The sequence below is a fragment of the Odocoileus virginianus genome, chromosome 2 (genome assembly GCF_023699985.2).
Source record: "Odocoileus virginianus isolate 20LAN1187 ecotype Illinois chromosome 2, Ovbor_1.2, whole genome shotgun sequence".
Taxonomy (NCBI): Eukaryota; Metazoa; Chordata; class Mammalia; order Artiodactyla; family Cervidae; genus Odocoileus; species Odocoileus virginianus.
Window position 1 is genome coordinate 93,498,813 of NC_069675.1, and position 16,721 is coordinate 93,515,533.

The window sequence follows — 16,721 nt, forward strand, 5'->3', positions numbered from 1 at the left end:
CAGTTTTTCTGTTTAGCTGGAGGAAGAGAAAACTCACTTTTGGGGCCTGGGGCGGGGTCTTGCTCATTTGTTTTTTCAAAAAATGAAAAACACCCCAGTGGATTCAAAGAGCCTCTGGGTTGTGCAAACCCTGAACCCGAATCCTACTCTGGCTCAGCCTAAACTGTGGAAAAGGCAGCCTACCCCTGGGCAGGGACCATCTCCAAGACGTTCCACCAACGCATTTTCACCCAGGGGTGTTCTGACGTCCCTCCTCTTCCCCTGTCTGGCTAATGCTGTTTGTTCCACACAATAAATGTCAACTCGGTGTCCTCACCAGCTCACGCTGAGTACAACTGGTAGAGAGTAACCCTCGGGGAACTGATGACCACCACAACCGTGACCAGGGTGTGGGGAGCAACAGTGAGCTTGGACCCCGCCAGGCTCAGGACAGAAGCGGGCACCAGCTGACCCGGGAAAGACAGGCTGGTTCAACGTGGTTCACCCGAAGTCCAGATGATGTTGCTAAAATGGCCCATGGTAAATCTGATTGACCGAAGATGAACAGAAGGCTGGAACCTCCTAACATTACTTAGGTCACCAAGATCTGGGTCTACAGACGTAAAAGCCCCCTGGGACTTCCCCGGTGATCCAGTGGTTAAGGCTTCCTGCAGTGGAAGCGCACATTCAATCCCTGACCGGGGATCTAAGATCCCACTGGCCGCTCCATGAGGCCAAAGAAAAAAAATAACAGCCACCAAACAACTCACAGGGGCTAGAAGAACAAGGGCTCAGATTTGATTCTGGCTTTTAAAAACTAATGAATCAAGTCACCGCCGTGACATGTATATGGACCCCTGAAAGAGGCAGGAGGGAGGCCCTGATCCCAAAGGGCGGGTGGTCCCAGCCTGCCCGCCCAGTGATGACAACCAGAGCAGGTGGTCTGCCTACCTCGGATCTTGCTGGCCAGGTGCTCCTTGGAGGTGATGATCTGGTCCATGTCGGTGCGGATGACTGCCTCCATGGCCGGCCGGGCCAGCTGCAGCTTGGACAGCACCGCCTCAAAGCGTGCCTTGGCCTGTTCGTACACCATGCGGTACACGGCATCCGAGATCTGTGGGCAGGGTGTCAGCGTCAGGCTGGGGGTGCCAGGCAGCTGTGGGCCCCCCACCCCCACTCCTGAGCCCAGGCCACCCACCTGGATCCACTGCCGCTGTCGCTCCTGCGATTTCCCCTTCAGCCGGGGGACCAGCTCTGCCTTCAGCTCAGGGCCCAGCTCCTCCATCACCAGGTTACTCAGGATCTGGGACCAGGAGGCACAGGCAGGAGCAGGGTTTGGAGCGTGCTCAGCCCCTTTCCATGTTCCGGCAAACCCGGCCACTCAAGCCCCCCTCAAAGCTGCCCTTTGCTTCACATCTCCACTGCCCTGTCTCCAGAGCATCCTTCCCGGAGGCCCCGGGTGATCCGCTTGACTGTCCTGCAGAATCCAGCAGGGGCCCCAGCTCAGGACCTCTGCATGCGCAGCCTCCCCATCTACAATACTCCCCCAGGCCCCCTTGCCGGCACATGGAAGTCAAATCTGTTTCTCCTGCTAGACAGAGAGCTCCTGGGGGCCAGGGCTGTGCCCCTCTTATTCTCAGCGGCACCCAGCCCCTAGTCCAGGGTTGGTGCTCGGGTAACAACTGAACAAAAATAACCATCTGTGTGGCCCACCTCAGCCTCCCCCCCTCCTCCCCAGCTTGTCGTCTGGGTCCAAACCTGCAGCCAGTGCCCCGGGGCCCCGCCGGCGTGCGCAGTCCAGCCCTGGGCCCCAGGTGGACTTCCGCAGCCTCCCCGGCCTCACCTGCACCTCGTTCCCACACAGCATCTCCCAGGTGCCGTACAGCTCCTTGGACTGGCGGTACATGCGGATGGCATCCGTGAACGCGGGGCCCTCCACCTTGGAGTCTTCGGGGATCCCTGCTCGGGACAGGGATGGAGGGAGGAGGTTGGCAGGATGGCCCCCGCCCGAGGCCCCCACCACTCTTGTAGTAACGGCGACGGGAGAGGTTGCAGTGACAGTTAACAGCAGTAACAATCCACCAGCAGCAGCAAGACATCCTCCTTCGTCCCCTCCTCATCTTAAACCCTCCCACCAGCCCAAGACGTGGGCGCTGTCGTTGCTTCTGCTTTCACAGATGAAGAATCAGGCTCCAGGGTCAGGCCACTGCTGAGGGGCCAAGGCCAGCGAGTGACAGAGTCAGGACCACTGGGGGAGCCCACCCTCCCCCCACCCTCCCCCCACCAGGAGAGGCCTCGAAACACAGCAGAGGGGGTACCGGAGGTGCCCAGAGACCCTCCTTCCATCAGGGGCCTGCACACTCCCCCCATAGAGGGCCAGATGGTAAACGTGCTCTGCTTTGCAGGCGGGTGATCTCTGCCCCAGCCATTCCACCCACTGCTGTAGCAGGAAAGTTAGCGCAGACAGGGTGTGAATGAACGAGCCAATAAAGCTGGATTTACTCAGACAAGCGATAGGCCCAGTTTGGTTCCCTGGCTGTCATTTGCCAAGCCCTGTGGAAGATCATCGAACCCTAAAGGGCCTCAATGTTCCCTTCTGAACAGGGGGAGCAATGACCAGCCTGGCCTCACACACCCATGGAGGGGCTGCAGGGACCACAGTGCGGACTGGGAAGGCCAGGGTCCAGCTGCAGGCCTGGTGGGCACTCTCTGCATCAGGAACTGCAGCCCCGACCGGCTCCTGGGGCCCTGGGGCCGCTGTGCCCACCGCTGTGCATCCGGGAGACTGGGAACACCATTTCACTGCTTTTGTTAGAGGACGTGGCAGTGGGGGCCCAGAGGAGTTTGCCCACCTCCCCCGTGCTGACCAGAGGGTTGCTGAACAAGATGTGGACCTCCGCCTGGGTGCTGGAGAGGCAGGCTACAGGAAGTTGCAACATCCGACTTCAGGAAGACGTGGTTAAACACCTCGGAGCCTGGCAGCGGGCAACCCCCCGCCTGGCCTCGTGCCTCTGACCGCTGTGTCTCCAGAGCCAAACAGCAGCCGGGGCCTCTAAAATCCCAGCTCCCACTGTGATGACTATGGGCTGAGTCACCCCCACAGAGAAAAAGCCCCTCTCTGGCTTGGAGAAGGCCTCTCCTCCCATCATCCGGGTGACCCACGAATCACTGCCATTCAGGGCTGGAGCGGGGCTCAGCAGTGGACAAACAGGCCCGGAACCCAGCCTGGCAGTGGCAGCTCCCAGGGCTGGGACGGGGCCGTGAGCATTTCAGAACCTGCATCCAGGAGGGTCCCACCGAGCCCTGGGGTGGGTACTGCCCAGCTGGGCCCGGGGTGGGGGGGAAGCAGGCTTAATTAAGGAGGGGGACACTGTCTCCCAGAGACGAGGTTTTGCCTAGAAAATCTGTCTGTGTGTTATACACACAGCCTCACTCGTGCATGGACATTTGCATTCTGCAGACAGCAAGCCGGGCGTGCTGGGCAGGGGCTGCTTTCCAGGTGGCAGGACGGGCTGGGCAGCAGCAAGGAGGCGGCTGACAACCCAGCCTCTGGCCGGTCAGACGTGCAGCCTCAGACCCTCACGACATCCCTTCTCGGCACGCCGAGGGGCTGAGTCAAAAGTGAGGGTGGCCCCTCCCGAGCCCTCCCCCGGAGCCTGGCTGTTGGGGACTGACTCATGTCCTGACAAAGCGCCGCGATGAAGTCCTGACCCCCAGCTGCTCAGAAGGGGACGTGTCTGGATGAGGAAACTTAGGTGCATGCGTGTGCGTGCTCAGTCACTTCAGTCGTGTCCGACTCTGTGTGACCCCAGGCTCCTCTGTCCATGGGCTTCTCCAGGCAAGAATATTGGAGTGGGTTGCCATTTCCTTCTCCAGGGGACCTTCCCAACCCAGGGATTGAACCTGCGTCTCTTGCATCTCCTGCATTGGCAGAAGGGTTCTTTACCACTAGCGCCCCCTGAGAAGCCCAGGACTTAGGTAATTAAGTTAAAAGGAGGGGATTAGGCGGGGCCCTGATCCGATATGACTGGTGTCCTTATAAGAAGAAATCTGGACAAAGAAACGGCACACACAGAGCAGGGACTATGCAAGGACCCCAGGGAGACGCTGGCTGCCTGCTGGTCAAGGAGACTCAGAAGAAAACAACCCTGCTGACACCTGGATGCGGGGCTTCCAGGGTCTAGAACAGTGCAAAAGCTAACTTCTAATGTTGAAGCCACCCAGGCTGTGGCCCTTTGTCACGGCAGCCCCCAGTAGGCTGAGGCCGAGACCCCACATGCGTTCCCAGAGGGGAACGCAACTCTCAGAGGGGCCGGCAGCTCTCAAGGCCTGGGGAGGTAGTCACACAGTCGCTAGAGGGCGGCTGCCCCAGGCTGGAACCCGGGCCCAGTGACTCCAGCAAGACCTGGAGCCTTCCCGCCTGCCCGTGGGGTCCTCGGGGTCAGGCTGAGAAAGGAAGCGGCACTCCTTAGTCCCGCAGAGGAGAGGGGGATGGCGGGCAGACAGGAAGAGGCCTTGACCTCGGCACCCCCGGCCCACCCCGAAGCCCAGCTCAGCGCCCCTGCTGCCCCCAGCTGCTCCAGGAATGCAGGATGTGAGGGGGACCCTGGACGAGCTGGCGTCCACCCAGCTTGGCCTCCTCCTCCCCCCCCACTTCCTGGCAGCCCCCGGAATGAGCAATTCCAGGCCCCACAAATTCCAGACCCAACCTCCAAGGAAGCCGAGAACTTTCCCACAGTTCTGGGGTGGGTGGGGGGCGGGGGAGGCTCCTCTGAAACCGCCCCGTCAGCTCCTGACACAGAGTTGCAGGATGCCCCTGCTCCCCACCCGGCCCCAGCAGCTCTCCCCTGGCCTCCCTGCCTGCCCATGGACCCACACCCACCCCCTCAGCCTCCCAGCTGAGTGCTTGCTATGTGCCAGGCACAGGGCCAAGAGCTCTACCCAGGACCCGCCCATTCATTAATCCCCATAATCTAGCAATCTAGTTGATCACAACCGCCATTCTGCACGTGGGAAAATGAATGGCGCTCTTCTCCCTGCTGGTCGGTCCCCAGCCAGCCTCGCCTGGGGTCACCTGGCCAGGTCTGCCATTAGCCTTGGAAACCTGGAGACTGAGGGGGCCTGGGCCAGGGATGAAGGGGAGGGAGGGAGTGGGGAGGAGGAAGGGAGGAGAATAGGTACCCCAGGCCAGGCGGTCAGAGCCCAGAGCGCCCTGCCCAGTCCTGGCCCCTCGGCCCCCAGGGACCTGCAAACAGGAGGCCCTTTGTGGGCGGCAGGGGTTGGCCTGACCCAAGCCCTGATTCCTGCCGCCCAGCAGATTCCAGCCGGGGCAGAGGCAGACCTGGAGAGTGGAGAGGACAGAGGACAGGTGGGGTGAGCCAAGTCTCTGCACATCCTGCCTCGAGGCGTGGGTGCCCATGGTCCGGCCTCCAGTGGAGCTGTGCCCGAGGTGCGCTGGCAGCCAGGGAGGGCAGAGCAGGGACGGGGCGGAGGTGGGCCTGGTCCCCAGGAGGGAAGCTCAGGGTCCAGGACAGGGCTGTTCCGCCCCCAGGGGCAGAGAGCCCCTCATCCTCCACACTCTCCCACCAAGAAACAATTAAGCCTTTCTAATCAAGCTCCTCTGAGCCTCAGGAGGCCCTCCAGACCTGACCCCAGTGCCCCGCCAGTTCCATTTCCGGCACCCCCTCCCAAGTTCAGGCCCCCATGCGTCCTCCTCTAAACTGCCCCCCTTCCAGGCCTCCCTTCATGCTCACTGCGACCTCAGTCTGGAACATGCCTCCCTCCGCTCTAGAATTATGCATCCTTCAGGTCTCAGCTGAACCATTGCCTCCTCGAGGATGCCACCCTCATCAACCCCTCCCCCCATACAAGCTCAGCAACTCCCCAGTATATACACACCCTCCAAGCTCCCTGGGGGGCTCCCAGCCAACACCTAGCACAGTCCTGACTCATCACCCCCTGGTGTCCTCATCTGTTTAACATCTGTCCCCCCTGCCCTCAGGCTGCCGGCAGGGAGTGGGTAGGGACCAGGTCTTGCTTCCCTGTTACATTCTCAGCACCCAGCCCTGGGTCTGGCTCAGAGAAACACTGAAAGGTCTGTTGAATGAATAAGTGAGCCGGAAGAGACCTTGTAACTTCACAGACGAGAACAAGGCCCTGAGGAAGGAAGGGAAGTTCCCACACTACCAGGTAGGTCAGTGATAAGAAAAAAATGACACCATAAAAAAATCTTTACCAAGAACTGTGAATCCTCCCAAACCTTCTCAGATACAGGAGAAGATATTATCCCCATTCTACAGAGGCTCCAAGAGGTAAGTTGATCTGGAATCATGTTGCTGGAAAGTGGCAGAATCAGGGTTTTTATTCTGTGATTCAGGAGCTCAACAACCGCATCCCTCTGGAAACAATTTCCTATATTTTTTTCTCAGCGTCACAGAACAGTCTTCATCAAGGGAGAGGGTTAAGGACAGCATGACAATGGTTTCCAAAAACCAGAAGGAAAAGTGGTGGTTGGTGGTTCAGTTGCTAAGTCACATCTGACTCTTTGTGACTCTATAGACTATAGCCCACCAGACTCCTCTGTCCATGGGATTTTCCAGGCAAAAATACTGGAGTGGGTTGTCATTTCCTTCTCCAGGGGATCTTCCCCACCTGGGGATTGAACCTGGGTCTCCTGCATTGGAGGAAGATTCCTTACCAACTGAGCCACCAGGGAAGGTCAACTGGGTCACCAGGGACATTAAGGGCAAAAGGTCCATCTGGTCAAGGCTATGGTTTTTCCAGTGGTCATGTATGGATGTGAGAGTTGGACTATAAAGAAGGCTGAGCGCCGAAGAATTGATGCTTTTGAACTGTGTGTTGGAAAAGACTCTTGAGAGTCCCTTGGACTGCAAGGAGATCCAACCAGTCCATCCTAAACGAGATCAGTCCTGGGTGTTCATTGGAAGGACTGATGTTGAAGCTGAAACTCCAATACTTTGGCCACCTGATGTAAATAGCTGACCCGTTGGAAAAGATCCTAATGCTGGGAAAGACTGAAGGCGGGAGGAGAGGGGACGACAGAGGATGAGATGGTTGGATGGCATCACTGACTCAATGGACATGAGTTTGAGTAAACTCCAGGAGTTGGTGATGGACAGGAGGCCTGGTGTGCTGCAGTCCATGAGGTCGCAAAGAGTTGGACGTGACTGAGCGACTGAACTGAACTGAATTGACCATGGTTTCTAAAACCCCAGAAGGAAAAGGAAAATGGCTCATAGAGCAGGGGTGCCACACCACAGTCGGCCACTAGGTGTCACCACTCAGCAACGCGCCCGGTACCCCCGCTCCCAGCTCCCCAGGCCTCAAGGGGACAGCTCACCGTTGTTGCAGTGACGGACACAGTCCTGCAGGACGGCCTGCCACTTGTCCTGCTCAGCTTCCGTCATCATGCAAAAGTAGTAGTGACGCGCCGAAGGATGCCAGAGGATGAGCGGGAACTGCGTGGGGCACTTGAGGATGGGGGCGGAGCCCGATTTCGGTGTGGTCCCTGTGGAGACAGCACCCGCTGAGCGGCTGCCCTCTGTGGCTTCCCTTGGCCAGAGGATGACCAGCAGCTGACCCCTCACCCTGCCCCTCCAGGACCAGAGAGGGCTGGCCTGTCCCGGAATGACCAGAGTCAGTGCTGAGGCCGCTTCTCTCAGGCTCCACAGCTTCGCTAAGAGAAGGCCTGCCTCCCCAACCCCCCAGCACCAATTCTTAGAGTTGGTAATGGGTCCACTTCCCTGGGGTCAGGTTCTAAACTCTTTGCAGGAGGCACAAATAACACAGGATTGGAGCCCTCAGGGTCAAGGGCCAAGCATTACTGTCTTGGGTTTCCCTTCAAATTTCAGCTGCAGAAGCCAAAGGGTGGCTTAAATGTCCAAAGTAGGAGGGAGGCATCGGGGCAGGGGATACAGAGTAAATAAAAGGGGATTTTTCTCTCTGTGTTTTGTCCTCATGGATATTCGAGATCCAGAGAGATAAGCGGTCCTGGGCTGTGACCGGGTCACTCCTGTTAATAACAGAACAACGGCAGTTCTTCTTTGGGTCCTGGCTCTGGGTCCCTGTGCTGGGCTCAACACACACACACAGCACCTCGTGGGGTCTCCACAACAGCCCAAGGTCAGCCCTCCCAGTGCAGGGGCTGGAATCCAGGAAAATCAGGACTCCAGCTGAGTCCTCAATCACCAAGTCCCACACAGGGGTATCTCACTACCCCTTGGTCTCCTTGGGATCAGCTAAGAGGTGGACGTGATCCCAACAAAGCTTCTGGGTGTCCCTGATGGGGTGGGGTCACCTGGGACGGCTCCCCACAAATGCAGTGTTGACTCAGTGGTTTACAAAGGTGGGCACCTGGATCATCTTCTCCCAGAACTTCTCAGGGACCCAGGGAAGGGGCAGGGTACAGAGTGAGCTCAGGAAGTGGGGGGTGGGTGGGACTCACACTGGTGTGGCCCCAATTCACTGGGTGACTTCAGGCAAACCCCTCTCAGGCCTCCCCTTGGAAGTTCAGGTTGTGCTGGGCGCTTGCCACCAGCTCTAGCCCATCTGCTGGACATGGAGCTTGGAGTTCCAGAACCAGGGATGCCCCCCACACTCTCCGGCCAAATCCCTGGGCACTTGGCCTGGGATGGGTGGTCCCTTTACCTGGTAAAGAGCTGCCAACAAGCTCGAGGTACTGGTCCAAGGAGGTGAGGATTTTGTAGCCCGCACTGTTGATGACCGCTCGGGGTGGGATCTGCCGCTCATAAGCCTGAGGGGGGGGCAAGAGAGATGGTGGAGGCAGCTACAGGTATGGCCAAGCCCAAACCCAATGTCTGTACCTGGCTCCAGGGCCCCACTCAGTGCTCCCTGCCCGAGACAGGGAGGAGGAGGGGTAGGGGAAGAGAAGAGAGGGGAAGGGAGTTTGATCGTCATTGTGACTAGAGGCAACATGGTGTCCTGAGCAGGACCCAGGCTCGGGGCTCAAATCCTGGCCTCACTAAGTACTACGTGTGTGATGTTGAGGATAACACCTCCTGTGCTTTAGTTTGGGCTCAGCGGTAAAGAATCCACCTGCCAATGCAGGAGACGCCAGTTCAATCCCGGGGTCAGGAAGATTCCCCTGGAGAAGGAAATGGCAACCCATTCCAGTATTCCTGCCTGGAGAATCCCATGGACAGAGGAGCCTGGCAGGATACGCACCACTTAGCAACTAAGTAACAACAACAGGCTTTAGTTTCCTCATCTATAAACCAGGGTGATAATCGTTCCTACCTCACAGGGCTCCCTAAGGACCCAGGGAGATAACTGGGTAACGTTCAGCACAGTGCCCGCTACAGCTACGGTCAGTAAGCACTGCTGATGTGATTATGGCTGGGTTTGTCAAAAAGTTCGTTTGGGGTTTTGCATAACATCTTATGGGAAAAAACCTGAAAAAAAACTTTTTGGCCATCCTAATATTATCCCCACTGCTACAACTGCCCCTACAAGGAGCAGTTATCACTAGCCTAGTGTTCGTTACCTACCAGGTACTGGCTGTGGGCCCCAAAGGCTTCATTTCACAGAATTCTCACAATCCAGAGGTGGGCACCATTACGAGTCCCAAGGTCACATAACTGGTATAGTAGCCAGCCTAGGACGTGAACCTGGCCTGTCAGCCTCTAGAGCCCAGGGTCTTTGATTACCCTGAACTGTCCACTAACTTTCTAGGTCCTGAGCACCACACAAGGCCGCTTGGGAGGAGAATAATATATTCATTGGAAGCACTGATGCTGAAGCTTCAATACTTTGGCCAGCAGATGCGAAGGGCCAACTCACTGGAAAAGACCCTGATGCTGGGAAAGACTGAAGGCAGGAGAAGGGGGTGACAGAGGATGAGACGGTTGGATGGCACCATTGATTCAATGGACATGAACTTGGGCACACTCCAGGAGATAGTAGAGGACAGGGAGGCCTGGCACACTGCAGTCCATGGGGTCACAAAGAATCGGACACGACTGAGCGACTGAACAACTGCTTTCTTATACCACTGGGAAGAAAAAATAGTTCTGACGTAGGCGCTCATACAGCAGGGCTGCCATGCTGCAGCCTGCCACTAGGTGTCACCACTCAACGTATTTCTTGAGAGCGGCTGAAACCTCCGAGGCAATGATTTTCAAAGTGGTCCCTGATGAGCAGCATTAAAGTCACATGAGAACTTGTCAGAAATGCATATTCTTAGCCCCACTGCAGACCTGAATCAAATTGAGGGTAGTCCCAGCAACCTGGTATGTTTGTTTGTTTTAATTTCTTTTGGAATTTATTTTTTAATTGAAGGATAATTGCTTTACAGAATTTTGTTGTTTTCTGTCAAACATCAACAGGAATCAGCCACAGGCAGCAACCTGTTTTTACGCCAGCCTTCCAGGTGATTCTGTGCACTGAGAACTGCTGCCCTGAGGCATCGGTTGCTCCTGACTCTGCTTCTGCTACTCTACTGCAAAGAGATCAAACCAGTCAAGCCTAAAGGGAATCAACCCTGAATATTCACCGGAAGGACTGATGCTGAAACTGAAGCTCCAATACTTTGGCCACCTGATGTGAAGAGCCGACTCACTGGAAAAACCCTGAAGTTGGGAAAGACTGAAGGCAAGAGCAGAAGGGGGTGGCAGATGATGAAATGCTTAGATAGCATCACCGACTCAGTGGACGTGAATTGGAGCAAACTCCAGGAGATAGTGGAGGCCAGAGGAGCCTGGTGGCTGCAGTCCCGTGAGGTCACAAAGAGTTGGACACAACTGAGCGACTGAACAACAACACTGATTTGCCTCAAAACAGAGTGCTCAAGCCTGCCCTTTGGGTGCTCGAGAGGAGTATGTGGCAGAAGTTGGGTCTGTGGTTCAACCAGGTGGGACCTCCCTGAGGGCCCAAGGCAAAGGACACTCATCCCCAGACCGGTGGTCCGGTGGTTAAGAATCCGCCTGCCAATGCAGGGGACACGGGTTCGGTTCCTAGTCCAGGAAGATTCCACCTGCTGCTGGGCAACTAAGCCTGAGCACCCCAGAGCCTGTGTTCTGCAACAAGAGAAGCCACTGGAATGAGAAGCCACGAGAAAAACGCCCACACACAGCAACAAAGACCTAATGCAACCAAAAATAAATAAATTTTTTAAAAAAGGACAGTCATCCCCCCACTTCCCTGCTTCAGGGCAGGGAGTTGCAAGCAGAGGCATCAGGAAGGAAAAAAGACAGGACCAGCACCCAGGGGTGCTCTGAGGCAGGGGAATGGCCAGTTTGCTGTGGCTGTGGAAGCCCAAGGCAGGAAGGGGGCTGATGGGGGAGGAGGGCCCTAGAGATGGAGAGATTGGGAGGGCCGTGGGGGTGGCCCGGAGCCAGTAACGGGCTGCTTCTGCGGGGGAGAGGCAGAGTGAAAGGGGACCCGGGCGAGCTGGGTGCCTGGATGGGTGAAATGCCACTGAGAGGGGGCGCCCAGCTTTGGGCAGGCGGGAAAGGGTGGGGGGAAAGATGCTGAGGTTTGGCTTTGGCCCTGGTGACTGCGAGGCGGGTGCGGGTGGCTGGCTGAGGGTGGAGGTGTGGGGTCTCACGTTCAGGAGTCGGGGGGGCATGTAGCATGAACAATCGCAGAGTGGGGAGCTGTGGGGACGTGAGAGCAGCGCTGGGCCAGGCCCAGGAGGCCTGGCGGGAGCCTCACCACTTTGTTCTCGTAGAGCACCAGCCCGTAGTTGTGTGGCACGAGGCTGAAGCGGTTCCTCCACTTCTTGTTGTCTTCCTGGTACTGGAAGAGGTTCCCCGAGAAGATGATGCGCTCCTCCAGGGGCACCTGTGGGTGGCGAGGGGCGGGGAGTGAGGCTGGGAGCCCTGATCTCACTCCTCACCGAGGCCTCTGAGGCAGCACGGCCTCACACCCATTTGGCAGATGGGGAAAATGAGGCTGGGGAGCAGCCTCACACTCCAGGTCCAGCCAGAGGCACGGTGATGCTGGGACTAGAACCCAGGCCAGGCACTGTGACAGGGGAGCTAGCCAGGACCCCGGCCCTGTCCTGGCCCCAGGCAGACACGGTGGCCTCCTCAGGAAGGTCTCCAAGCCCGAAGCAGGCTGCGTCCCTGTCCACTCTCCCTGCAGTGGGACTGCCATGGTCACTCCAGCCGGAGGGGACAGGCCGGGCACCTGAGCACGTCTCTCTTCCTGCTCTGAGCCTGTTTCCCCTCAGGGCAACACAAACTTGACCAAGGTGGTGCCATAGAGCCTCCCCGGCTCTGACAGGTGACAAGATGGTCTCCACTAACCTGGATGGGGGAGGAGGGGACTTCAGCCCAGAGGGTTCCCATCTGACCAACACCCTGGCAGACTCGGGGCCAGCGTGGGCAGCAGAAACACCGAGACCTCCCCGCAAAGCCTTAGCTTCGACTCTACTACAGGATCGGTGTGACTTCAGGCCTGCCCCATCACCTTTCTGAGCCTCAGTTTCCTCATCTGTAAAATGGGACCACGACAGCCCCCACGACAGGTGCAGGGATCATGCAGGCAGTCGGCACCGGGCAGGCAGTCCAATACACAGGAGCTGCCGTGACCACTGCTGGGGTTCTGTCTGCATCAGTCTCCCAGCTCCTCAGACTGACATTTGGGGAGGGGGAAGGGAGAGTAAACAGACTTCCGGAAAGGAGATAACAGGAAGCCAAGAGGGAACAGCCCTGCTCCTCGGTGGGAGGAGCTCGGGAGTCAAGGGTTCCTGTCTCTCAGAGGCCTCTGTGGGCTCTACAACAAATATGGGGCCTTCTGCAAAAAGCAACATGTATCCTGTGTAATAAAGGGAGAAGGTATAATTTGACTGGTGCCTAACCTCTCCTAGCTTCCGAGCTCTGGAACTGCAGTCAGAGGCGGGCGGCCCCTCCCAAGGCACCCCCCACCCCCAGGCCTGTCTCCTCACCGGGCCTCTTCTCCCCAGCAACCTCCCTGCCACTCTTCGAGGGGAAATGCCAAAACATTCCTGGAAAATGAGGGCCCATTGTACTCAAACAATAGGACCCCGAAGACTGCTTCCTACCCAGGGACAAAAATATTTACAGGAAAGGAAAATGGTTCCCCCCCACCAGGCACCCCCTCCCCACCACGACAGTGGGCTTTCCCCTGGGCTGCGTGGTCTATATTTAGACTGGGGCCTACTCTCACCCCAGCTCCTGAGTTCCCGTCTCCGCTAGAAAGAAAGAGCACAAAGAGGTCTCCAGACACCCCGGGCAGACCCTTGTTCTCCCCCGTCTGCAGCCGCCACTCTGGCTCAGAGCCGGAACCCAGGGCTCAGGCTTTCCCGGGTGAGTGGGGCTCAGCACCCTGCCCCCTAAAGTCCACCCTTGGATCCTGGACAGCCCGTAATGGCTGGTTGATTGGTTTTCAGATGTGGGTTTGGGTTTTATTTTTAAGACTTTCAAATGGCAGAGTCGTGTTTCCACTGGAAGGTCTGCAGGAAGCGGAACCCAGGAGACAGCCCAGGCCAAATATTTTGGACTCTGCAAAGCTCTCTTCTGCCGCCGACGGGCATCTTTGGGGAATGGTGAGAGCACAGGCTCCCAGGCTCCGACAGCCTACGCCTCAGGAGCCTGGACAAGCAACTCTCCCTCCCTGAGCCCCGGTGTCCACCTCTAGGAGGGGCGCCGGGTCATAATCACAGTCCTTCTGAGCCATGTCATGCCAGCTGGATGCAGCACCCGCAGAAAAGAACTGTTGTTTTTATCACTACTATTATTATATTAATAGTAGTATTATTTCTAACAAAAACAATTTATGTGATGATGATAATGATAATGATTTCTATTATCATTGTTACCATGACTTAGCCTCATGATGGTCAGTTTCCTGAGTGGTGAATGGGACCCAAAATCCCTCCTCTTCTGAAACTGTGGGTGATTTCATATTACTCTTCCTGCTGACATGTTGCGTCTGTTTTCTGACCATGAACACTCAACCTGATGAGTGTGAAAGGCATTTCTCATGCAGGATAAATGCTGATCGCATCAGGTGACCCCGCTCCTGACTTGGGTTATTGGAATTCAGGCTGCCTGTGACATTTCCTTTCAAATAGGGGAGCAACCCACAGGAAGCAGCTCCCTGAGGTGGGTCCAAAGCCCTCTCTGCTATCATATAGGTGTGCCCCTGCCAGACACCCAGTACAGGCCACAGCTGCCCTCTGCTGTAAAAGGTCAGGAGGTTGCCATGACATCAGGAGACCAGACAGATTTTCCTGGGCTCCAGATCAAAGTGACAGGTGATGCTCTGACACACAGCACGGACCTTCCCTCCACCCAGGCAGACTGGGGGTCAAGGCAGAAAGAGGAATCAAGTCAGGAGTCTAGAACCTGGCTTGAGTCCTGCCCTCCACCATCCCAAGCAAGCCATGGGCTCACCTCTGGGCCTCTGCACATGTCACTGCCTGGGTCTGATATTCCTTCTCCCATAAGGTCTTCAGCTGAGATGGCCCTTCTTCCAGGAAGCCCTCCCAGACCACCCAGACAAGGGCCCACTGCAGCACCCCAGAAACAGCAAGGCCTGGCTTCTCTCCCCAAGTGCTCAGCCCCTCACTTCCTCAGTGCCATTCCCACCCTGATGCCAGGGGTGACCACAGGATCCCGTCCCTGGCAGGCTCTACTAGCCTCCTCTGGCCCATTCCAACCCCTCAGTGGTGAGCAGGCAAACCTGGACAAACCTTTACTGTGCAAACATAACCCTACCACTGGTAAGAGGATAATGACAAGGCCAGAGATGATGACACATCAGTCAAGCATCTGTCCAGCCCTAGGCACCCGGCCCACAGATCTTTAATCCTCACGGCCACCTGGCGCAGGAGGTGTGCCCATCCCCATTCACAGGTGAGTAAACTGAGGCCCCACGAGGTGAGGTCACTAGCTCGAGGGTGCGTAGACTCTAACAGGAGGAGCTAGGCTTGGACCAGGCCTGTCAAGATGACTCAGAGCCCCAGCCCAGTAGGAGGAGGGGCCGGCCTGGGGAGGAGGCGCCCATGGGAGCCTCGATGCCACCACCAGGTCACCTCCCTATTCAGAAGCCGGGGTGGGGCCCTCAGACACCATCCAGCAACCACGGGAAACCGAGGCCCAGAGAGGGAAGGATCCTTGCCAGGCCCTCGGAGGTCACCCTGCCCCTGCCCAGCACCTCTCACCTTGCGCCAGAGCAGCTGGGCCTGCGGCAACCCAGTGCCCTCAATCTCGTGTCGCATGCTGTTGAAGAGGGCCACGCCATACTGGTCCTCGTAGAATCGGAGGAACTCCGTCAGGATCTTCCCGGTCTTCTCTGAAAGGGAAGGACCAACGGGCTGTGAGGTTGGCATGACTGCTTCCGGGCAGTGACCTGAGCCAGGGAGGGGCATCCGCCTTGCCCCAAATCCCAGCTCATAAAACTGTCCGTATGGGCTCTGCACTCGCATCTGCGTTGCATTTCTGGCCAGGGTAGGGCCTTTCCCACGCACGGCTGGGTGAGCCTCTGGGCGGGAAAAGGGGCGATGACCGTGACGGTGAAACCAACAGAGACGCAAGAAACCAACAGACAAGTGAAAAGATGCTCAGTCTCTCCAGCCAGCAAATGAATGCAAATGGATTTCCTTTTCCCCATCAAACCAGCTGGGACGCAGAGAACAGGCACTTTAACCGGAGCTGGGGGAGTGGCAAGATGGGACTGCGTGTTTGGAGGGGGAGGGTGGTCGTGTGCACGCGTGCCCTTGCTCCTGTAGGAATCCAGCCCACAGAATGCACCAGAACTTGCCAGAAACAAGCCAACGGAGGTGGGGGCGGGGGGGGTGGGAATGATTCGATACCCAACAGTTCACTCAGGTCAGGCAGAAGATGAAGGGGACCTCGGTACACGTAACAAAAGGAAGGTGTCCGCACTCTGCCGCATCAGGAGCTCTGCAGGCTCCCATGTTGAACAGCATCGCATTTAAGATTATTCCTGTAGGTGCATGTGATTTATTTACGCTTGAGGACCTCAAAGAAGAGGTCTAGGAGGCAGCACTCCAGGCTGTTATGGGCGGCACATCTGAGCGTGGGAATGAGAAGCAGAGGGCGGGTTTCAGGTTCTGCTTTATTCATTTGTTTAGCATTTGAATTATTTTATGAGCATGACTCTTTTTACAATAAAAAAAAAAATCCACATTCTAAAATGAACTCATCTACCGGACTAACCACCACTTTGCAGTCACTGGCTGTTGGCCTCACTCTTTTGCTAAAGCAGGTTTTAAACAGAGAAGGGGATGCCCCAGGGTGCAAGAGCAGGCCCAGCACTTGCTGCCCAGGTCTCCTCATTGACAGATGAATAAACTGAGGTCCAGAGAGGGTCATGACCCACACCAACAGGCCTCCTCCTTAGGCAAGACTTCCCCGTCCTAAGTAGCTGGACTTGGGGTCTGTGCTGGCCCGCTGTGCACAGTGTCCCCTGTGCACTGGGAGGACCAACTCAATCATGGACAGGCCCTACCACCTCTAACAGTCTTGGATTCAAGGTTCCAAAGACCTGGTCCTTTCTCAAATGAAAAGTGGCTGACATGACGCCATCCCTCCCACGGCTGGTCCCTAGATAGCAAGAGCACCCAGCAAGGATAGAGCTTCATTTAATCCTCCCAATAACTCTATGACACTTCCCTGGTGGCTCAGTAGTAAAGAATCTGCCTGCAATGCAGGAGTCACAGGAGACACAGGTTCAATCCCTGGGTCAGGAAGATCCCCTGGAGGAGGGCATGG

At 56.9% G+C, this 16,721-nt stretch overlaps 1 protein-coding gene across 1 annotated transcript in view; it reads right to left on the reverse strand.

The window, feature by feature from the left end:
- Positions 1-16,721, reverse strand: part of NIBAN2 (niban apoptosis regulator 2) — a 53,284-nt gene that overhangs the window by 4,949 nt on the left and 31,614 nt on the right. The window contains exons 2-8 of the mRNA XM_020874904.2: positions 15,149-15,279; positions 11,671-11,799; positions 8,647-8,752; positions 7,340-7,507; positions 1,823-1,938; positions 1,178-1,282; positions 931-1,093 (exon numbers count right to left, since the gene is read on the reverse strand). Of these exons, the coding sequence (XP_020730563.1) occupies positions 931-1,093; positions 1,178-1,282; positions 1,823-1,938; positions 7,340-7,507; positions 8,647-8,752; positions 11,671-11,799; positions 15,149-15,279 (918 nt within the window). The remainder of the gene's footprint in view (positions 1-930; positions 1,094-1,177; positions 1,283-1,822; positions 1,939-7,339; positions 7,508-8,646; positions 8,753-11,670; positions 11,800-15,148; positions 15,280-16,721) is intronic.